At 37.4% G+C, this 23,457-nt stretch overlaps 2 protein-coding genes across 2 annotated transcripts; both read left to right on the forward strand.

Moving 5' to 3' along the window:
- Positions 1-9,146: 9,146 nt before the first annotated feature.
- Positions 9,147-12,298, forward strand: LOC145766470 (exostosin-2-like). The gene has a single exon (XM_082578188.1). The coding sequence runs from the start codon at positions 9,198-9,200 to the stop codon at positions 11,301-11,303; it is 2,106 nt and encodes a 701-aa protein (XP_082434314.1). The 5' UTR covers positions 9,147-9,197; the 3' UTR covers positions 11,304-12,298.
- A 915-nt stretch (positions 12,299-13,213) lies between these two features.
- LOC145766471 (NADH dehydrogenase [ubiquinone] 1 beta subcomplex subunit 5, mitochondrial-like) lies at positions 13,214-22,671 on the forward strand. Its single transcript, XM_082578189.1, has 6 exons — positions 13,214-13,368; positions 14,225-14,392; positions 15,177-15,259; positions 19,231-19,362; positions 19,876-19,982; positions 22,418-22,671. The coding sequence occupies exons 2-6, from the start codon at positions 14,302-14,304 to the stop codon at positions 22,548-22,550; spliced, it is 546 nt and encodes a 181-aa protein (XP_082434315.1). The 5' UTR covers positions 13,214-13,368; positions 14,225-14,301; the 3' UTR covers positions 22,551-22,671.
- Positions 22,672-23,457: the final 786 nt, after the last annotated feature.

The raw sequence follows: 23,457 nt of genomic DNA on the forward strand, positions 1-23,457 counted from the left end.
TTGCTATTTATTAGCAGCAAAAATATTTTGTTACAACTTGCCCCAGATCCGGGGCAAGTTGTAACGTCCGATTGAAGTTTTTCTAGGCCAATTTTCTCAAAATCCTTAATACATATCACAGGGCTTTAGGTGGAATAATATGCGTAAATAGTCTACCTATACAACTAATCTCCAAAAAATTCGCTCAGACTTGTTTTTACAGACATATAATAAATAATTCAAAAAATGTTACAACTAGCCCCGGTCTCCCCTACCAATTTCATGTATCGTCGTGTTTATTCTTATTGCTGTTCATTCTTTGCATGCCCTTTGTATTGCGTATTAACTTAAACGTGAGTGATTCAAACAATTTGTGTATCATGTGTTTTTATTCATTGGCTCACAATTGTCGTCAATTCTTTTTTAGTTATGCCATGTCAGACTGTCATAACTAGGGGCCGCTATGTTACAGACGGTTGTTCGCCTGGTCAAACGTCATGTAGAAACCGTTCGGGTCTACTGAATATTACGTCATGGAAATTCCTAAAACATGAGCCAAAATTGCACCATCGTCCGTAAGACTCGTGTCAGACCGGTTTAAACCTGTTTCAGTTTGAGACCTGTTTGGACATGAAATATTGCGTCACGAACTGCTCTCGTGCCTTTGAGTTATCACAAATTTTTCTGATTCATTCTTGAAGTTGTTTGTTGGAAGTCGGTCGCACATTTAACTGGTTTATTTGGTGCTTGCTAGCTGGACAAATTCTCCGTCTTTTATCCAAGTAATTTGTATTGTAGTGACAGTTTTTTAGAGGTGTAAGGCATTGCACCAGTCATTTCGATAGCCGCGGGCTAATTTTACAGGAATACACTTTAAGAATAGACGTTTCAAGAAGTGTTTCTTTCTCGGTCGATACATACAGACGAACGGATTCGGGAATCTTATGTTACAATTTTCCCACGAAGAGATTATGGTTTACCGCTGTGACCGGTAGCCACTTTAACAAGTCGAAATTCTGCCACTGAAATTGATTAGGATGAAACCGCTAACCAATCACAAGCTACGGTTTAAGTGACGTAAAAAATGGCGAAAAGAAGATGATAGAAAGCAAATTAAGTGATGGATTTTTTGTCAGCTGGTTGGCTTAGGGGTTAGGGTTAGGGGTAGAAAATAGTCATTTCATTGACGCGGGTTCGATTCCCACTACTTCTATTGCTCTTTTTCTTCTGTAATTACCAAATAAAGTTCAAAACAAGCATTAACTCTCTGGATGAGTGCGAGAAGGATCACAATTGGACTGTAGCCTCTTATAACATGTTGTGATTGGTTGGCGGTTGCATTCTAATCAATTTCAGTGTCAGAATTTCGACTTGTTAAAGTAGCTACCGCTGTGACCACCCATGTAACGCTGGAATAATGTGAAGACGGAGCATTTATTGCTTAGGTTTTTATTTAGTCAAAGGACATGATCTAAATGTAAATTTGTTCCAAGCTGATAGGTGCAAAAATCAAAACAAAGTATTTTTTGTTATTTTTCCTTTTGGCGCAATGAGCCAACTTGGAAAAAGCTACGTTTAAGAAAGAAAACGTTGCAAAAAATGTGCATCATAAAATTCTTGGAAAAATTTCAAAACATCTTGTTGTATAAGTAAAAGTCAAAGTGCTTCTCTTCGTTTATTTTTTATTTTTTTCTGCTTGTTTTTAGGTTTTGTGGCTGTGCTAACGACAGATATATAGCCTATGATTTACTATGCAGGCACGTTTTAAACTTTTCAAGGTTTTGCCACCTTTTCCTGTTCATTAACCGGTTAACCGTTCATTAACGTTCATTAACCGGTAGACCGATATCGAATATTGTAGTAAGTAGTATCTTTTTCGCCCAGGACGCGTTAATAACGAAAAATAAAATGAATGAATGAAAGTTTGATTTGGAAGCTCTTTAAAGCTTCAGAAAAGTTGCAAAATAATAAAAGGTCACCCTAAATATAAAAATTTAAAACAAACTAAGACGCCCATAGATAGCTCAGTTGGTTACCGCGTGAGTTCGTGAATGAGGAAGTTTCAAGATCAAGTGGCGCTGGTTCGAACTTGGGGTGTGCGCTTGAGCAACGCACGTTAAGAACGAAGGTTTGGTGGCCGTGCTTAACTATATTTATCGATACATATACCGCAATATTAGATCCTTTTATGTACGTCTTAAACCATTATGGTTTTGCCACCTTTTCCTTTTGTTGGTTTTGTTACTGTATTTCTTTTTCACAATATCATTTCTTTTGTATTCTGACAAAGAAAAATAAATTGAATTGAATTGAAATCTTACCACGAGTTTAACATATTGTTGAAAATCTTACCTTATTAAACATATTGTTGAAATTTGCAAATTTTAAATTATGTAATTACTTGCCTCTTTTTAATCCGAAAGTACTTTATATACCTCCACACAGACAAGTTTTGTACACATTAGTTTGTTTCCAAATTCAAAATCTATTCGTGTTCCTGTTAGTGACAAATAAACCATTGATTGATTGAAGCTTTCCCAGTCGAAGAATGAAGATCAAACAATTAAAATTTCAAGAAGTATTTGGCAACTCTGACATTTTCTCTAGACTTTTTTTCAAGTCTTCTCATTTTCAAGACCAGAACCAGAACGAACCACGGGCTTCCGTACGACTTGGTTTTGGTTTGGTTGGTTTTTGAATCCTTGTCCTCGGACTGACAAAGCCCTGATACGTTATTCCTGGTGGTTTCGCATACTTTGACGCAGGGCCGGTTACCGAGGTTGGCAGAGTGAAGTTTTTTGATTGTTGAAGTGTTGTTGCCGGGGAATTATTCCATTCACTAGGGTACTGCAGGCCTCGAAATTCGTTTTTGTTGACGGCAGACAAACGTGTCCGGTCTGAGCAGCTATCTCGGCGGACACACCAGATCGTCATGTTTAATCACTTTATCTTGATAAGTCTTCTCCATTTGAGAACCATAGTTACGGTTTAGGCTTTTTAAAATTTCAGCGAAGTCACTCTGAAAGGCTGTCATCAAACCAACAAAGTGCGCTTGAAGAGTCAAAGCGCCGTGTAGCTGCTAAATATGATGATGATGATAATATGATGTTTGTCAAAATTTTGAATTCTATGGACTTTATGTCTGATGCAAATAGGGTAAATATTAAAAAAATAATACGCCGCATAACTGATTAACTTCCACCTCCGAGGTCGTATGGCTTCTTGCGTCACAATGCTCTGGGCACGAGTCGGAAAACTTCTACACTAACGCTATTTTCTGCTGTGCAAAGCTTCACTAGGCTTTTTTCTTCAAGTTTATATTTGCGTGTCATGTGAGCGAAAGTGACGAAAAGAATAAACAAAACATTAGAAAAAGCGCAATTATTTTTTGCTCTTTCTGTGATGCGGTCGCCTCTCCAACATAGTATCAGTATTCCACGAGTTCACGGCAGGCTCGGGGTTATAATCAGCGCAGTCAGGGCCGTCCAGGCATATGCGCATGAGAGTTTCAATAGTATCGTTCTTCAAAGACGTGCGCCAATCTCCACGCGATCATTGCTTGTCGTTAAGATACGTAATACCGAGATCTACTCCTTGTCTTCTCTCCAGACTGGCTAATTGAGGGGAAAGCGTAAATGCGTGCTCTTGTTTAGCGATAAGATATGCGATTTCAAACAACCTCTTAATTTTGATTATTTTCGTTGTCACTCATATTGTCGAGGGCCTTGATGATCGGAAATTGATGGCTTGGAGTATTGTCGGCCAGATATACTGAAGCCATAGGAGGTAACGATGTGTTGTGATCTTTGACAGAGCTAATCCTTACATTCATTGTTCCTTTAATATATGCGTCTATCACCACTAAATTTCCTGGTAGTAAGTTCATCGCCCTCATTCTCACTTTTAAAATTTTCCCTGGGCTTTTTTTTCTTACTGTAATACCAAAACTTAAGTTTTGCTGCATCTTGCTGTAGTAGCCTACTCGTATTATCTAACTTTGTAACCAACCTTGCCTTAATCAATATTACTTGGAGATCAAAGCCAGACATTGTGACATAAGACTTGAACTAATTTGGGCGTGATTAGTGTAGAAGTACCGGTACTCCCATCGATTCTTAGCGAAGAATTCACCTTTGTTACGCTGATTCAATGTCATCAATCGTAGAAGCAACGTAAAAATCGAAAGTTTTTCTGCTTGAATGGAAGTTAAGGGATATAGTATTAACTTTTTCTAGATGCGCGCTGGGAATGCGATAATTTTGCATTCCTAGTGCAAATTATATTCTTGCAACAGGTGCTCGTGCTATGAATGACGATTTGTATCGCTAGTTTCTGCCTTATTTCTCGGCGGACAAATATGACCGATCTAGAGGGTACTTCCCGCGGACATCACATGCTGTGACGGCGGACATGTCCGCCGTGAATTTCGAGGCCTGGTACTGTAGGTGCCGTTAGCTCGTGAGGAAATTTCTTCATTTCATTCATTTTTTTTTGTCATTAACGCATCCGGGACGAAAAAAAACTATTAACTACAGTAGTCGATATAGGCCTACCAGCACGTTGTCATTAATGAATGGGAAAAGGTGGCAAAATCTTGAAAAGTATAAACATGCCTGACTCTCGGGGTGTGCGCTTGAGCAACGCACGTTAAGGACTGCTCTCCATTCAGCGGCATCTAATGGATGGAATAGTTACCCGGCAACAAGACTTCAACAATCGGAAACTTCACTCTGTCAATCTCGGTGACCGGGCCTGCGTCAGTGATCCGAAGCCTCTACAAGTATGCGAAACTGCCAGGATTAAGCTCTGCAAGAAGCTTTTCCAGTCCGAGGATAAAGATTCAAGCAATCAATCAATCAATCAAGGTAAACCATGTAGTACCGTATGTAGGCTATATGTCTGACGTCTGTAGTTAGCACAGTCACAAAACGCAAAAAACAAACAGCAAAAAAAAGGCAGTGGCTATTTGACCGGCTTCGGTCTTTGAATCTGAAACACTATTTGACCGGTCATGACGTCACTACATAAGCACTTTTTTCTTTTTCTCTTTTAAAGCAAAAGACGATAAGCGCCTTAAGTTTTAAATTCAACACGTTTTTTTCAACTGAATCCGTGGCGCATACGTAACGTCTCGGGCTGCCATTCTAGAGGGAATGAGTTCGATTCTATCCGGAAGCGTTCTTTTTTTTTTTTTTAACTAAATTTTTGAAAGTGGAAAGTTGTCTTGAAGGTTTGGTTGAGATGATGATTTGAAACTTGACTGATTGTTGTGCGACAATGAGACTGGATTTAATTTTTAACTTTGGACTTCAGCGAAACGTAATCTTACAGCCTATTAGAAGGTGTGATTTTTTCAGAGAATTTGTGCTAAGAAATGAAAGGAATTTGTTAAAAATAAAGACTAGAAAAAACTTTTTTATATCAGTTTGTATCCTTTTGTAGTTAAAAAAAAAAAAAAAAAAAGAACGCTTCCGGATAGTATCGAACTCATTCCCTCGAAAATGGCAGCCCGAGACGTTACGTATGCGCCACGGACTCAGTTGAAGAAAGCGCCACGGACTCAGTTGAAGAAAACGTGTTGAATTTAAAACTTAACGCGCTTATCGTCTTTTGCTTTGAAAGAAAAAAGTGCTTATGTAGTGACGTCATGACCGGTCAAATAGTGTTTCAGATTCAAAGACCGGAGCCGGTCAAATAGCCACTGCCCCAAAAAAAAAACAAAGAGAAGCACACATGCAGCAATAAATGACAGCCTAATGAAAATTGAAAATGTTTTAATTGAATTTGCCAGTTCCAATATTGGTGTGGATGAGCACTTTGAGCAGTCATTATAATAAGATGGAGAAAGAAAACCCGACATTAAACACCCATCCTCAGGCAAAAGCCCGTTTCAATGAGGCCCGGATTGTTCGGATTTTTTTACAGTTGGAATTCATACTTAACTGGGCGCAATACATAGATGGGTGTGTACTTAAGTGGGAGATTAATATACTTTATAACAATTAACAGAAATCGGAATGGCCCGATTCGGTGAGTCCGATTCGGTGAGTCCGATTCAGTGAGTCCGATTCGGTGAGTCCGATTCGGTGAGTCCGATCCCTTAACGGGGGATTTTTTCAATTTTTTTTTTTCAATTATCGGGTACCATGGCCTAATTGTCATTGCCGTTTTAGGGTTAGGGGTTAGGAGTTAGGGTTAGAGGTTAGGAACTCACCGAATCAGACTCACCGAATCGGACTTACCGAATCGGACTCACCGAATAGTAGCAGACCCAACAGAAATGACCATAGAAAGATTAAAATGCTTCAACCCTGTGAAATTGAAAACTGACTATCCCGTTTGGTCTCAAGCACATTATAACCGTCATGTTTTGTCGCTTTTACCCTTCTGTAGACTATTGGCATTAGTAGTGGATCCAGGAGTATGTAGACCTGGGTGCAACTTAATTTGTGCCATGAAAAGTTTGTACCGTCAGTTCGTACCTTGAAAAGATCAAGAGAAAAAATTAAAAAAAGCCGAAGTCGCTGATCGCAGTTTCGGAAAACGTTTTAAAAAGGTTAGGGTATCGGAGTATCAGTATCAGCAAACAAACAAACTGAAAACATCAATAGAAAAAAATAGAACATTGCTGATCGCAGTTTCCGTTTTTCCGCAAACATTTTAAAGTTTCCGGTAATGATCCGAAGAGTTTGCCAAAGTCGCTGATTGGAGTTTCCGCAAACATTTTAAAAGGGATAGGGTTTAGGGTTAGGGTGTTTCCGCAAATAAACAAACTGAAAAGATTTAGAGAAAATTTTAAAATGTTTGTGGAAACTGCGATCAGCGACTTCGGCTTTTTTTAATTTTTTCTCTCGATCTTTTCAAGGTACGAACTGACGGTACAAATTGTTTATGGTACGAATTAGGTTGCATCCTGTAGACCTACACATCATACTACATTGTACACCGGTACACGACAACTGGGCGAGACAAAGTGGGCGATACCCACTTGGGCGAGACCAAGTGGGCAACGAGACAAGTGGGCGATGAGTCAAGTGGGCGACGAGCCAAGTGGGCGACGGACCAAGTGGGCGACGAGCCAAGTGGGCGAAGACCAAAGTTTCCGGTAATGGTACAAAAAATAATGAAAATGTTGCTTCTAATGCTTCGTGAAACTCAGCGTGAGAACTCTCATTGCCTCCCTTCCACAAATCAACCATCGTATTTTAAAGTAAAAATTAAAAGTCGTATTTTATACTGACAAGCTTCGATTTATAAACGGTTGCGGAGCGTTCATAACTAACTTAAACCACTCTTTGGCCATTCGTTTGTCTCTTTTCTGAAAGGTTTCTTTTAAGCTTCATGATGAACCCTGACGCACAAATTGCAAAATAATGTGTCAAGATTATGTCACAATGCAAATTAACATCAAACAGCAAGCGCTATTACTAGACTACAAAAAATAATGAAAATGTTGCTTCCAATGCTTCGTGAAACTCAGCGTGAGAACTCTCATTGCCTCCCTTCCACAAATCAATCATTGTATTTTAAACTAAAAATTAAAAGTCATATTTTTTTCTGAATGGCTAAACTTTCGCTTCCGCCGCCTACTTTGGCCGTCGCCCACTTGGCTCGTCGCCCACTTGGCTCGTCGCCCACTTGGTCTGTCGCTCACTTGGCTCGTCGCCCACTTGTCTCGTCGCCCACTTGGTTCGTCGCCCACCTGGTCTCGCCCAAGTGGGTATCGCCCAGTTGTCGTGTATCGTGCCTATTTTTTAACAGTTTGGTGCTTTTTAATTTACAAGGAATCAAGGAAAGTAGTCTGAAAAACAAGAAAATTGATTACACTAATTGCAGGGTTTATGTGCATATTTACAATCATCGACATAATTGTATCCACTTTACAAATTTTGCAATTGAAATCTTTGTAATGTAAATATTTTGCAATGTAATTTTGCCATGTAAATATTTTGCAATTGAAATCTTTTTGACGGAAAAAAATTTAACAGTTTCTGTTTTTTATAGTAAAAACCAACTAAGAATGGCATCTTGACTTTCAAGCAGCATTGAAAAATATAAAAGTATATGCCAACAAGAAGTGCTTTTATAAGTTTCTGCGTGTTGTTGCTGTTATCGCATTATTTACCACAGTTTTTTATGGATTGTTTGATTAAGTGGATCGTGTAGACTTATTCTACCAAAATGACAGTGGTGTTTGGATGCATTTTGGAATTAAAACAGCAATCACAAAATACGCTATTGTAATTTTAACACACACAACAATATATACCACCAAATTATTACACGTTTAAGACTATGAAAATATTTTTCTAATAAAAAAAAGAGTATATATATATAACTGTTTAAGTTAGTTAGTTAACAAGTATATACAATTTTCAGAAGTCCTTGAAAAAAATGGTTACAGATACGCACATGGACTATAGTCAAAATAGATTGTTTGGATAGCGTCATAATGCAGTGAATAAAGCTTTCAAAATCTGTTGAATTATGAAACAAGAAAGAGTAAAAGTGAAAATTTTCAACATAACTTGTCTCATGATCACACCAGTTTGTTGTGTTGTGTTCCACTGCTTTGACCTGATTTCAGTTCCTCTGAAGAAGAGTATGATGGGGCTATGGGCTTCCTTGCAAATGTATGTATATTATTGTTTCTTTATTCGGTCGTTCGAGGTGGGCTAGCCCTATATCAAGAAACATTGAAAAAGTTAAACTAGGCTGCAACTTATATTAAAATTTCGGGCTACAGGTACACTGATTTAGCTTGTAACGCAATTAAATACATTTAGCTTCCAGTGACAAGGTTAAGCTAATTCTTAAAAAATCTTACAGTTTTTTGTTTGACATTTCTGTTTAAAAGAAGAAAGATTAAAATGTATTTTCTCATTTTTACTAATGCTTTATCTGTTTATGCATGCTGACAAGGGTTCTTAATGTCTTTGTTTATTTTGATCAAACTTGTATGTTGCAAATTAAAATTGCTGTTTTGTTAATTTTGTTTGCCATGTGCAATTGTACGATATACTAAATATGACAACTGACTGACTTTTAGTTTTTCCCTTGCCTCTTTGGCATTCAATAGAAATTATTCATATTATTTATTCTTTTATTAACGGCGATATTGTTAAATTTAACTGTTTGATTGGTAATTTTTTTAGAGTCATTGGTAAGAAAAACAGGTTTGAAAAGTACTAAAATAGTTGTATATAAATTTATTGACCATGCAAATCATGCGAAATAAAATGGAAGTTAAGTTTCTGCTGTTTGTTTGTTTTGTTGGTTTAATGTTTTTGACTTGGAAGTTTGGAATGCAACATTCAATCAGTGAAGAGAAAAGAACTATACACATGCTAAACCTTGATCAGGTTGATAAGCTTCCACAATCAACAATAGAACTTGGAAAAGGTTTTGCTCTTGAAAAAACTGATTTGAATTGCAAAATGTATAGCTGTTTTGATGTGTATAGGTGTGGAAAAAATGAAAAAAATCACATCACCATATATTTATACCCATTGAAAGATTATGTAGACACAAATTTAGAGCCCCTGACACCTTCTTTGTCCAAAGAATTTTATGAACTATATGCCGCAATAGCATCAAGCCAATACTATGTGGATGACTTTAAAAGTGCCTGTATATTTATTCCTCCTGTAGATCTGTTGAGCCAAAATGGAATGAACGTGGATGGTGTTGGACATGTCTTGTTTTCACTTCCTCACTGGAACCATGGTATCAATAATCTTCTGTTCAACATGTTGCCAGGAAAGTCGCCTGATTTTAACACAATGCTTGATGTGCCTCATGGCAAAGCGGTTGTTGCCGGAGGAGGTTTTTCACACTGGACCTATAGAACTGGCTTTGATATTAGTATTCCTGTGTACAGCCCCATAGCCCAATATGCTGTGTTAAAAGATGGTCCGGTGATCAGAAAATGGTTTTTGTCTTCTTCTCAAACGAATCTACACAATGATTTGAGGGGAGAACTTGAGAAACTGTCTCTTGACAACAAAGACTTTTTGGTGCTTCAAAAGTGTCGAAATCTTCCAGATGACACAACTTCACTTCAAGAAACTCGTTGTAATGGAGATGAATTGAAAGAATATCCACAAATATTACAAGAAAGTGTGTTTTGTCTCATTTTGCCATCAGCACGTTTAGGTCAAGCTACTTTATCTGATGCCATGAAAACTGGATGCATTCCTGTGTTTGTGTGTGACACTTATGTCTTGCCATTTTCTGAAGTACTTGATTGGGAAAGAGCTTCTGTTGTGGTTCGTGAAACTGCTTTGCCAGAGGTAATAAACATTTTAAAGAAAATTGCCCCATCGAAAATTGAGTTAATGCGCCAGCATGTGAAGTTTTATTATCAGGCATACTTTTCTTCAATTTCTGCGATTGTACACACTACTCTGCAGATAATTAATGGCCGAGTATTTCCTGAGTCAGCAAAATCTTACAATAAGTGGAACACTCCATCTGGCATGAATAGTGTTCATTCTCCATTATTTTTGCCATTGACTGTGCCAGCAGAGAGTGGCTTTACAGCTGTCATTTTAGCATATGATAGAGTTACAAGTCTTTTTCAATTGATTTCTGCATTGGATAAAGTTCACAGCTTAAAAATGATCTTAGTTGTGTGGAATAATCAACAAAAGCCATTTCCACCACAAAATGAATGGCCAATCATTGGTCACGAATGGAAAGTAATCCAGGCTTCCTCCAACAAACTAAGCAATCGATTTTTTCCATACCATGAAATCAAAACTGATGCCGTTTTATCGATTGATGATGATATAATTATGTTGACTGCAGATGAAATTGAGTTTGGGTATCAGGTGTGGCGAGAATTTCCTGACCGCCTTGTTGGCTTTCCTCCAAGACTACATTTGTGGACTCCTGATAGCAAGTTACGATATGAATCAGAATGGAAGAATAATGTGTCAATTGTTCTGACTGGTGCAGCATTTTATCACAACTACTTTAACTATTTGTACACTTACAAAATGCCTGGGGACATTCGTGATTGGGTGGACGATCATATGAACTGTGAAGATATAGCTATGAATTTCATTGCAAGCAACCATACTGGAAAAGCTCCAATAAAAGTGACGCCAAGAAAAAAGTTTAAATGTTCAGAATGCATCACAGGTGGAAGTTTGTCATTAGATGAAAGTCACATGGTCGAGAGATCGACATGCATGAATTATTTCATGAGTTTGTATGGTGTGCTTCCATTGAAAACTGTCAACTACAGAGCTGATCCAGTTTTATTTAAAGATGAATTTCCTGAAAAACTAAAACGATTTCCAGATTTGGGATCACTTTGATTTTCATATTATTTCCTCTTTGACCAGTGTGCTTTCATCAGTGTTTTATGGTGTTATGTATTTGTTGCAAATGAATATCTCACTGGAGGTTTTTGTGATAGCTAGTTTTATCATGGTTTTTGCCCCGGTCTGTTGCTAATCAGAGAATACAATTCGGAGACGCCGATTCGGAAACAGCCATTGTTGGAGATTTTTAAAATCCCAGCAGTGACGTATGTTTAATTGTTTATTCAAAGGAATTAAAGATGTTAATCAAATAAAAGTCTCTGCGAAAAAATCTCAACTCATGATCCTTTATGAAATCAAAGAGTTTTGGGAGTTGATTTTGTTCAGCACCCACCTTTATAGAGGTAACTCAACATAGCGTAGAGGTAAACCCAGGCTGAAAACTAGGCTCATTTCTAGCAACTCCTGGGGCTAATTAGCACATGCAATAGTCCCCAAAGGCAATCTCTTTTTGGCAGAAGGCAGTGTCTGACGGGTAGGCATCCTGTAAGATGGGCCTTGATAAACAAAGCAGCCTGTTGCAACCAGTTTCCCTAAATCTGCACATTTCGACCTTTTCAGATCGCAGTGGACGACAAATCACATGAAGTCTCAGCGATAAAAACATTTGTCAAACAGGGTTTGATGATTATGATCCCCCCAACGTTACTAGCATAATCCACCACTGCAGCCTATATCCACAAGATATCAGCTAATTTACCTCACTGAAACATTATCCGTTTTGTTTGCATTGGTATGGGAAGTTAAACACAAAAAACGCCTAGCCTACCTAAAGGATCCCTACAAAATCTCTAAATAAACAGAAGCCGTCGCTGGATTTTCAAGAAATTACCAAATCGGTTGTCTCCGAAAAAGATTGTCTTTGAATTAGATCCTCCGAAACGGGTCATTCCCGTTTTCGCTCACATCAAGCAAGTTGGTTGGTGGTGCATGTTTAATGTTTATGCTTTTTGTTTAAATCTTCTTCTAAATTGCTTATTTTGCTTTTATTGTTAATGTCATAATATTATTGTTTGGAAGCATCTACTTCCAATTTTGAAGCTTATCATTCCCAAAAGGGAAGATTTGTTTCTAAGTCACTGCCTGATATCATAGTACTCCTGGTACTGCATACGTTTTGTTCAATACATGAGGATGAGATTGTAAGTACTTTGTGCATTATCTGCAGGCTACAAGGCTGTTCAAATGTCACAAAAATGCAATTGTCCTGCTTTTCTTTTCCACATGACATTTCTTTCAAGCTCTATCACACAATATATGGGGTTCGACAACCCCGAAGTAACATTTGTTCATAACAAACCCTGACTTGGTAGCCTCATGTGTTTCAATGTAACTATTGTTACTGTCTTGTCAATAATTAGTTAAATTAACAGTTTATATAATGTATGAGATGTACGATTGTACAATGTACGTAGGTAATAAAATACTGAATTATGAGACGTTCTGCACTGATTGATGTTGGTTCTAGTTCACCATCTTTTTATCAAGCTCCCAATATTTAATTGTGTTTTATCTAAACTGTAAAACATCCACACCTTGGCTGTACTTATTCCGTGTGAGAGTAAAAAATATAAAATTAGGTTTGCTTTGTTGATCTGGCAGTAGACTATACCTAAGCTATAAAAACATAATACATTTAGTTGTCTATACATTTGAGATGTTATTATACAGTATTTTTAAGCACTTTCAAAGCAATTTTTTTATAATTATTGTATGAGTGAAAACTTGTTGTCGTTGCAGGTGAACTTTCTCCTTTTTTGATTCAAAACTTAAAAACTTTTTTGATTTAAAACTCAACATATTTTTGTTGATTTTAAATTGTATAAAACAAAGTTAAGACCACCATACCACCGGTCTTGAAAAGTTTTCATCAGCATTGTGTGAGGTTATTGGGTTTGGAATTTGGATTGATTTCAATGAAGACAATGTTGTGGGAAAAAGTTGTGTTTGTGTCATGAAATCACAAATCATCCAAAAGCTGTTCATAGTTTAGCGGAGATATCCATTATCCATGCACCAACAAAATATATATTATTGATTCAATTCAGCTATTGTTTTGGTAAGAAATGACCAACAGGGTTAATCTATTTATCATTATCGGTTAATCAAGTGATCATTGTTTTGTAACTTTTGTTTCTTGTTTATTTACTTTGATGCTGTACATCGATTCATGGAATTCCTCAACAAAAACTTGTATGGTTTTTATTACATCTGGATTTATGACTTGGCATTAATTTTTTTCATAATCATTAATCAATAATCATGGTCACTGTTTTTTGACCATAGCTTGAGCCACTGTTGTATGCATGATAGTTTACAGGCGTGAAACCGTTTTGTTGTTGTTGAAAGTTGCTTATTTTTGTGAAAATTGGTGAGGAAGAAACAATACAAAAGTATCATAAAATCACAAATCATATCCAAAAGCTGTTCATAGTTTAGTGGACATATCCAATTATCCATGCACCAATGAAATAATATAATATTAATTCAGATTTTGTTTTTGTAAGAAATGACCAATGGGGTTAATCTATTTTTGAATCATCATGCTACCTTCAGTTCAAGCGATTTTTTTTCATGTTTATTTACTTTGATGCTCTACATCGATACATGAAATTCCTCAACAAAAACTTGTATATATGGTTTTTATTGCATCTGGACTTACAATACAAAATGGTTACTGTATTTTTTGTCTTCCCATTTTGTGAGCGGTGCCTTTATTGCGTTTACTATCTTTGTGAAGACTGTATTTTTTGCTTACAAATAATTTTTTTAAACTTTTTGTCATTAAATTCTTGACTCAAAGTATCTGTGTGGTTTGAGCATTTCGTTTGTGCTATATTGTAACAGCTCAAGTTCTTGTGCCATCTACAGTAACATTGTTGTTGTCTGCATTACTATTATTTGTTGCTTTTTAGATTGTCTATTATTTATTAATGGTGTGATATTAAGTTGGAAGGGTGGTACTAGTGCCCGATTGTTCCCGTTTGCCAAGATGATCTTTTCAAAGGCTATAAATGCTTCTCGTACTTGGATAGCTAAACCAGGATTTCATGTGAACTTAAAAAATGCATTGAACATACAATGTAAGTACTAAGTAGTACTAGTAAGTACGTATTTCAGTTAGTTATTCTGTATATTATCTAACTTAGTGGATATTAGAAAGCTGTCCAACTCCATAGTAAAGAGCATTTTTGTCCATTTGATTTTGTAAGTATGAATTTTGTATGCTGAAGGAGTAAATTTTTTATTAGTTTTAAAATATTAGACATTTCTTAAGGTCTATCATATCCATTTTTGCGTCAAGTAAACCATTTATTATCTTTTGTCATGATGTAGCCTATGCCTTATCTTACCATGTCTTAGTTATAAAAAGAATTGAAACAATGCTTAGAATATATACTATACAGTGATTCTCTGCTTGCTGATGAACTGTTTGCACTATAAAATAGTGCATGCTCTTCTTTAAAAGAGATGACTAATGTGTTTCATGGAAGATGGAATGTAAAAAGAAGGAAAGAATGAAAACGTTAGCCGGTGATAATTAGACATAACTATTGTGAAAGAAGAAGCTTGAAGTATGTGGAAGAGAGTTGCACTATGGACCTTGGGAAGGCAGAGAGATAACTTGAACAGAAAAATAACTGTGTCAAAAACTACATATAGTTTTGGTCATCGCATACCAGTTAAACTCATAAGCCATTTTATCGCTCAAGATTCTAAAATCTTAAATAAGATATTATAATTAGATAATCGCATATATTGGTTAAACACGTAAAAAAGCTTGTGAAATTGGCTATGATTATCTGATTACCTAGTTTTGTCACTATTTATAGATACTACGTTTGTTAATATTTATTTATTTTTTAGTAATCGTGAGACATGGAGGCGGTGGGGGGCCTAGGATGATTCGATCGAAGACCGTTGTGAATACAGGAATATTAAGACTGAGTGTAAGCAATACTATTTTATTTAAAGTGGATTTGGTGGTTTGATGCTGGCCTCATCATCATTAATGAAGGGTATGTATGGAGATACCCGGTCAGGTCGGAATGGCCCGTTTCAGCGAATCCAATTAGGAGAATCCTATTTTGGAGACAGCCTTTTTCGAAGAAAACCGAATCGGAAAATTTTCGAAAATTTGTACTGATTACACTGGTCTACACAAAATTTCAGGTTTGGGTTTTGACAACTCATTTTAGCTAATTTTGGGGCGCTGAATGCGAAAATGAACTCAGATTTTCTCTATCACATCACGTTTTTGAGATATGAAATATCCCTAATTTTTGAAAAAAATCAATTTTTGCCCCCCCCTCTGTTGTCAAAACAAGGAATTCTGATTCAATAAACACTGTTTTACCTGCAATAATCTAGCTTTAATTAGCAAACAAGCATTCTATATTATATTCACACAAATTTGCGTTGTCTTTATTAAAATTTCATGCCTTGGAATAAAAAATAGGCATGCAAAAGAGCAACCATAATAACATCAAATGCTACATTATGCTGACAAACATGTCGATAGGACAGTGACAAAGTATTATCTGAAATATAGCCTACAGTTCACACAATATGCACATAGACATTCCAATGGAGTGCAGAAATTCTGAAGACACACACAGAAATAGCTAAGTGCCAAAATAAAGATTGACTCAAAGGGACTTGGGCAGGGCGAGTTCAGAAACAGTCACAGCAATAGTCGGCAACTCCAGCAATAGTCGGCCATCATATGACAATCCCACCGACCTTGATAATGTTCCTCTATAATTTTAATATCCTGGTGGAAACGTTCACCCTGTTCTACACTAACTTTCCCAAGGTTTTCTGGAAACTCATCCGCATGACTCTTCAAACAGTGAACTTTGATGCTCATCCTGCATCCCAAATCTTCAAAACTAAGCAGTAGCTCCCTTAAGAGATCTTTATAATTTTCTGCTTTTCTGTTTCCCAAAAAAATTCTCACAACAGCACCGAAAGCATTCCAAGCTCTAGCCTCGAATGGCAACATTGATTTTACAAAATTTTCATCCTTTAACAATTGCCTGATTTGTGGTCCATTGAAAATCCCAGCTCTTTTTTTCTCTTCACTGAGACCAGGAAAAGCATAACATATATAGTACATACTTAAAACACTCTCCTTCATGATTGAAAGCTTTTACATATTGTTTCATGAGACCAAGTTTGATGTGAAGAGGAGGCAAGAGGATCTTTTTGATATCAACTAACTGATCACGTATGATATTTTTGTCTCCAGGTGTCAAGGTGAGCCTTGGAGGCCACTCTTCTTTGTTCCAATGCTGATCCTTGGCCCTGCTGTCCCACTAGCATAGGAAACATGGGTATTTGGTGTAGCCACTTTGTTGCCCCAGCAAAAAGTTCACCATTTTTAAATCTACACAGATGAGCCAACCATGCTCATGGTACTTTAACTTTTCAAGAACGGTTTTGATGTACTGATACTCTTCTTTCATTGTCACCGAATGTCCTATCAGAATAGAACTGTAGTACACGTTACCATTGTGAAGTAGAACACACTTCAAACTTCGTATGGAGCTATCAATGAAAAGTCTCCATTCGTCTGCATCATACTGTGGTAATCCCATTTCTAGAAGAAGCCCTTCTATATTGTTGCAATAAACGAAATCATTGTGGGAAGCAAAATATGGAAGCAGTTCTTCTTCTTGTTTGCGATAAAATGTCACCCTTGTACCAGCTTTGAGAAGTTTCCTTTCCTGTAGCCTTGATGCCAATAACTCCGCAGATTGCTTAGGCAAATACAAATCTCTCACTAAATCATTTAATTCCATCTGATTAAACTGCTTGTCTTGTCTGACAGATCCTCAGGTGCTGGTTGAAAAATTTCACTTTCTCCTTCACTAAACGATTCTTCTGAAGAAGAAATAGCCTCTTTGTGTAGTTCTGGAAGTGATGTAAATACTAGCAGTGGCCTTTCATCACTGTGAGGAACTGGCCGCAATGCCGAATCCAGATTTGGATATTTCAAACGATGTTTACTCTTTTTGTTATACCCTTTCACACTAACAAGACAAAAATAACAATCGTCAACATGATTTTGTTGCTCTCGCCAAATCATGGGTATTCCAAATTTCATTTGTGAACCTTTTCCTTGCGACCAACTTCTCAGACATTCAACGCAGGTCTTGCACACTTTTGAGGAGCCCAGCTTTTGTCCTGGTCCCCCAACTTGACTTTAATGACAAGCAAGATATGCCCCTTTTACAAACGTGGTAATATTGCATTGTTGAGACTTCAACATGAAGCATCCACAAATGTAATAAAATATATCCGGATCATTACAACATTTTCCTCTTTTGCTGGAAGCAGACATAGCTTGAGATCCAATATAACCTTTCTTTGTTAGTAGTTTTCTAAGAGCAAGTTTTTCCACAGAAACACCACTATACCAAAAACTCTAACCGACTTGAACTCAAACTAATAAAGTATGAAAAAACCTTTTCCTTCTACAAACCACTTTTCAGCTTGAACTCTGATGTTGGTCTGTACAATGTACATGTGCTTTATGAAACTTCTAAATAAATCTTCATTACTAAGCAAGAATTTATTACTAAGTCAAATCTACTCTCACCAGCTGTCTTTCTACGATATTCCATCTGCACACTGCACAGAGATAGCAGCTGACCCACAGATAACGCCTGAGAAGCCAAGACAGGGAGTTCAAGCCAGCATGGAAAAACTCAACACTGCCAATCTCCACTATGTCCTATTACGATTATCATAACAGGAATTTTTTTTATTTTAGAGGAAATCTGAACCAATTTATGAATTTAGTGTAAAAATATCTCTATGTTTGAAAGTTTATAGCTGTCAGAAAATAATTATATTTGACATTTTACTGCACTGAAAAGGGTAAAAATTGGTCAATTTCATAAAATAATGGCAACGATAGAATAAAAACTTGATGTGATAGAGAAAATCTGAGTTCATTTTCGGATTCAGCGCCCCAAAATTAGCCAAAATCAGTTGTCAAAACCCAAACCTGAAAAAAAAGTTGAAATTTGTAGACCAGTGTTATTTGGGTAGGCGGTTTTTGTGTTTACTTTTCCATACCCATGCAAAAGGTTAGGCAATTAATTTAACCTAAACACCGATCAAAAATTCTGGTGCCCAAGTAAGTAATTCAATACTAATACGCAGCCAGTGCTATGTTTTTGGCTATGGCAAGGCTTTGTTTTTATTGTTGTTGAAACTTTTTTGCTGACACTTTACTTGTTTAACCTCTATTATGAACTAATTCCTTTGAATAAACAGATGCCGCTGTGGAGTTTTAGAATTCTCCGAATCTCCGAAAAAGCATTCTCCGAACTGGGTTTCTCTGAATAGTAGCAGACCGCGCTTAGGTGGCCGTTTTCTTTGGTGGCTTGCCTGTGGTAGACAGCACGCAACATCTTTATCAAATTTTCAACAAGGTTGATCAATTAGGCCACCTAAAACACTTTGGGACACTGCACGACAATGGAAGCACTGACAAAATTGACGAGCTTAGCAACTACCCAGACGGAAAAACCCCGTTATTTCAACATGGATTCAACGTCTGCAGACGTTGAATCAATGTAAAATTGACGAATTTTGCTATCTGGGTAGTTCCATCAAATAACGCATCGGGTTGTGTTACATACGACGACGTATTGTTGCTGAAAACAATTTGATTATTCAACTGCATGGCAAGAAGTGGCACGTTGTTGGAACAATGTTTTATTCGTTCGTCTAATTTCAGTTACAATGTCTACTACCAAAGTGGCGCTGGTATAAAAAAGCCATCTGGCACAATGACTGTCCTTTCCTTTGGTAACAATTAATGAGAAAAAGTTAAAAATTATTGCCACAAACATTGAAAATCTTTTGAAGTAACTGTTCACATTCTAATGAGGTGTTATATTTTCAGTTCAGATACTTTTTCGTTGGATTCATTCCGGCCACCCTAATAGCAACATATTGCAATCTTTTTATTGGAGACGCTGTTTTGTATGACCACGATCCAGAAGTGTTCACGCCAGAGTACTGGGAGTACTACAAGGTAATCTGATATTCATTTGCCAGCCCTGCGTTCGTTTAGTCTTGTGCATTTTAAAAGATTTTTACTTAGATTCTTTCAGAGTTGGTAAATGCACAATTGCTTGCATCTTCCGTTTTTGCTCTTTGTCTCATTTGGGGTTGTCAAAAAACGTTTTTTTAGTCGTTGTTTTTTAACATGTCTTTAAAAAAAGCGAGCGCAAAAGTACGACTGACATCCTTAGTCATACAAACAAGCAGTTGACCTCACACAGTCGTGACAACAGGGGAGGTGCACACTGCACACATATTAACATTATAGCACAACGTAAGTGGGATACAGGGTCACAATTTCCTTTTTTTAAGGCGTCTATGACGTCACACAATTGGATTTAGCATCCAAAAGTGCTCAAATAGGGGCGAATTGAGCAAGTATCATTATTCATTACATGTGGAATAAGTAACAAGCTCACTGAACTTGTCGCTATCAAGGTGCTTTTGAAGCGTAAAAGCTGACCTATGTCTTGCCTTGTCGCAGCATCCAATCACCCGATTTTTGGCCAAGTACATAATGGAAAACCCCGAAGTGAGCTACTTCAAAGACATATACACCGTGGAAGCAGCCGTGCGAGACGCAAAACAAAGGTGTGCTTCATTCAGTTTTGTTCATCATTATTAATAATAATCTCACATAGTTTTGTTTCTTCTTTGATTCTTTAAGACTTGTTTCCTAAAGGAGGCTTGCTTGACTACAAGAAAGCCAGTGCCACTAGCAGAGCGTCACAAGAATGCTAAAGTGCCAATTTTTTTTGCTTTACTTTTGACAAAGCCAACCAAGACATCCGAACCCGTCGTTTTTACGTTGGTTCAACATCTGCAAACGTTGAATCAATGAAAAAATGACAAGTTTTGCTGTCAAGGAACGAAACAAAGTTGTTGACATCTTAAAAAATCTCCTAGCAGGTAATGATTAGCCATACTAATTCTGCCAGCACCCCAATTAGCGTACTATGAAAGGGTGCATCTTCACATATGGTCCTGCAACCAGTTTGAGAAATAGAGTTGAACCAAAAATAAACTGCATTCATATCACGTTATTTTTATCTGCTTCGTTTTGTCAAGCAGTGTTGGTTGAGATAAGCAAGGTTATCAGGCTCCAAGAAGGAGTGCAATGCATGAAAGCAACCTGTTACAGCAGATTTGTATTCTCAAACGACACATTCGTTCTTTTTCCGTCGGTTGTTAAACGTCTGCAGACGTTATATCACTGCAAAAATGGAGTGATTTGCTGGACCAGCTAGAGAAAAACCTTGTTGATTGACCTTTGATCATGGAGACCTATTTGAATCATTGAGGTCATTTGAAGGTCGTCCAATGTTAATAGCATATGCCAAAACTAGACCTGTTGTGTTTGGAAAAATCAAAAACTTCTTGTTTTACATATGTGCGATTGGAGGTACTGTATGATAATTTTTCATGTCCGCCCCGTTAGCTCAGTGGTTACGCGCCCGGTTCAAGATCACGCGGCGCTTGTTCGACTCTTGGAGTATGCGCTTGAGTAACACATTTCAGGACTGCTCTCCATTCAGCGGCACCTAATGAATGGAATAATTCCCCGGCAACAACACTTCAACAATCGGAAAACTTCACTCTGTCAACCTCTGTAACTGGCCCTGCGTCAATAGCCTCTACAAGTATGCGAAACTACCAGGAATAGCCTATCAAGGTTTTGTCAGCCCGAGGATAAAGATTCAAAACTAAACCAGTCCTGCTCAATAGAAATTAAAACATACTTTTTTCTCGACTTTTTTTTTTATCTAACTCTAACCAAATGTCTAGTACCGTACCAAAGGTTCAAAATCGTTTGAATGCAAAAGTTGCAGTTCGACTGTTGCAGGCGCGTTTCGACACCACAATTTCCAAATTAAATAGCTGATTTCGAAAAATTACTTGAGTCACGTTTAAATATACATGTAATAAATTCTGAGCATTGCAAGCATTTGTACTATCAACACTAAACACATTGTCAAAATATTTGTACCTAGAACTCTAGAAGTAGTAGAGAGAGAGAGAGAAACCTTTTATTTTGTCTGCTGCGAAAAATAGTATACGGTACAAATATAAACCGGTACAAATACATTCAACAATAGACAGGAAGCAGCGAAAGACTATATTAGTCATGGAGTCAGCTGCTTCCCGTGTTTTTAATGTGACAAATGTAAAGCATCGGCATTACGTTGCAAACAAGCTAAGCATAAGTTCCACAAAAATGTAAACAAAAAAGTGGATTCCTGTGGTTTCATTGTAACAGGATCTCATTGTAGTGGTTTCCCTAAATGTCCAACGGTAGTTATTCTGGTGTAGATATCTTGACAGCAAGCCCGTTGAGTAGGGGCAGATTTACCGGGTGGGCCTGATTAGTACAGGCTTGACAGTGGGCCCACCGAAAATCAGATTTATGAAGAAAAAAAAATGTTTAAAAAACATGTTTAACAGTGTGGCACTGAATTGTCTGTGGCATCACTATTTTACAGCATGGTACCACTTCAACAGCCCATAAATGGCCCACCAAGATATTTCCTAGGTCCATCCATAAATTACGATCTGAATGAGTTCACTGCCGTTAAGAAGTTAACTTGGGCCGGTACCAATAAGATCCTCGGGGCCCAAATCAAGACCCTAAATCATCTTGGGCCCCGTCTAAAAGTACTTCCTGGACCCCCTAGGTCCATCCATAAATTACGTTCGGAATCCGCCACTGCCGTTAAGAAGTTAACTTGGGCCGGTACCAATGAGATCCTCGTGGCTCAAATCAAGATACTTTGTAGACAAAAGCATTATATCCAAAGAATATTAAGTGTTTTTTCAAGTTCCCGTGTTCAAATGTGCCCCGTGGACCACCCTGTCAATGCTGCTGCTTAACAGTGTATTAGCTTCGTTCTGCAGTTGCTTAGAGTGCTCTGAATTCATTTTTTTCAAATGTGACAAGTAGGCTACTTTTCGTCAGCATTCCTTCAATTGCATTCCCTGATTGCTTGTAAAGGAAAACGACTCACTCTAATAATCAAATATATTTTCAGTCGTCTAATTAGACAAGTGGAACACTTGCAACGAATGGAACAAGAAGGCATGATAGAGTGGCAAGCTCACGCAACTGTGCCTCGCGCATCTCTTGATCGAATGGATGAATATGTGGAGAAAAATCTTAAATAAGCCAAAATGCTATGCTTTGCGCGTTTTATAAATTGTGTGTGTCTGTATGATGTGTTGACATTTTTTTTCAAAATTGTATTGGTAAGATTGATCACTAATAGATGTTGCCAAATGCGTTTTATCATCTTGTCGCTCTCATAAAAAGAAGACGTAGATCTCACATAAAAAAGGTAGAATAGTTTGGTGCAACAGATCAGTAAGTGTTGAGAAGGTTCCGTTCTTCTTCCCGGTTCTGTTGCGTAGGCTAAGTCAGGGGCTGGCAAGAAGTAGGCTACAAAGATTAATCGTTGATGACGTCAGCCATCTCGATCTGGCTCATGGCAAAGGCTTGTTAAATGATATGTCTTGGAGGCAATGTACGTTTAAGTTAGGCATGAATTCTAAAAAAAGACAATTTCAATTTTTTCAGGATTACCGTAACATATTGTTTGCTTTAAACAATAAATGCTATTCTACAAAAAGTGCTCAATGCCAAGCAGAGCAAATTCAGTACAGTTGGCCTAACTATTTTCTAAACGACTGCACAGCCAGGCTGCCAGAGCCAGTTTTACCCTCACTGTGGATCGTCAGAAGGTTTTCATTCAACTGAATTTGATGTAACGTATTGTTAACTTTGTGGGATGCGGAAATGTTTATTACCAGAAATCCTCTTTTGAAGCCTTAGGCTACAATTACCGTACTCATTTGTTACCTCAATAGTAGGCCTAATACTGTAGTTTTGCGCTAGTGAGACGTGGATGCCCAAGAACACTACACCGGCTATATAGGCTATCGTAGTTTTTTTTATCCTCCGATAGCCTACATTGTTTTTTCCAACCTTTAGGCCTACCACGGTTCTGACAAACTAAAATGGCTTGACTATCGTCAAAGACGATTCGTCATTGTAGTTGAACAGCTTCTATTTAGG

This window comes from Aplidium turbinatum, chromosome 3 (genome assembly GCF_918807975.1).
Source record: "Aplidium turbinatum chromosome 3, kaAplTurb1.1, whole genome shotgun sequence".
In the NCBI taxonomy this organism is placed as follows: domain Eukaryota; kingdom Metazoa; phylum Chordata; class Ascidiacea; order Aplousobranchia; family Polyclinidae; genus Aplidium; species Aplidium turbinatum.

What these genes read in the sequence shown, in the direction of transcription:
- LOC145766470 (XM_082578188.1), top strand. Translation starts at nt 9,198, where the DNA reads ATGCAAATCATGCGAAATAAAATGGAAGTTAAGTTTCTGCTGTTTGTT.
- LOC145766471 (XM_082578189.1), top strand. Translation starts at nt 14,302, where the DNA reads ATGATCTTTTCAAAGGCTATAAATGCTTCTCGTACTTGGATAGCTAAA. An exon ending in AAATGCATTGAACATACAAT is followed by an intron (nt 14,393 to 15,176) that starts GTAAGTACTAAG and finishes TTTATTTTTTAG; the next exon opens with TAATCGTGAGACATGGAGGC. An exon ending in AGTACTGGGAGTACTACAAG is followed by an intron (nt 19,363 to 19,875) that starts GTAATCTGATAT and finishes GCCTTGTCGCAG; the next exon opens with CATCCAATCACCCGATTTTT.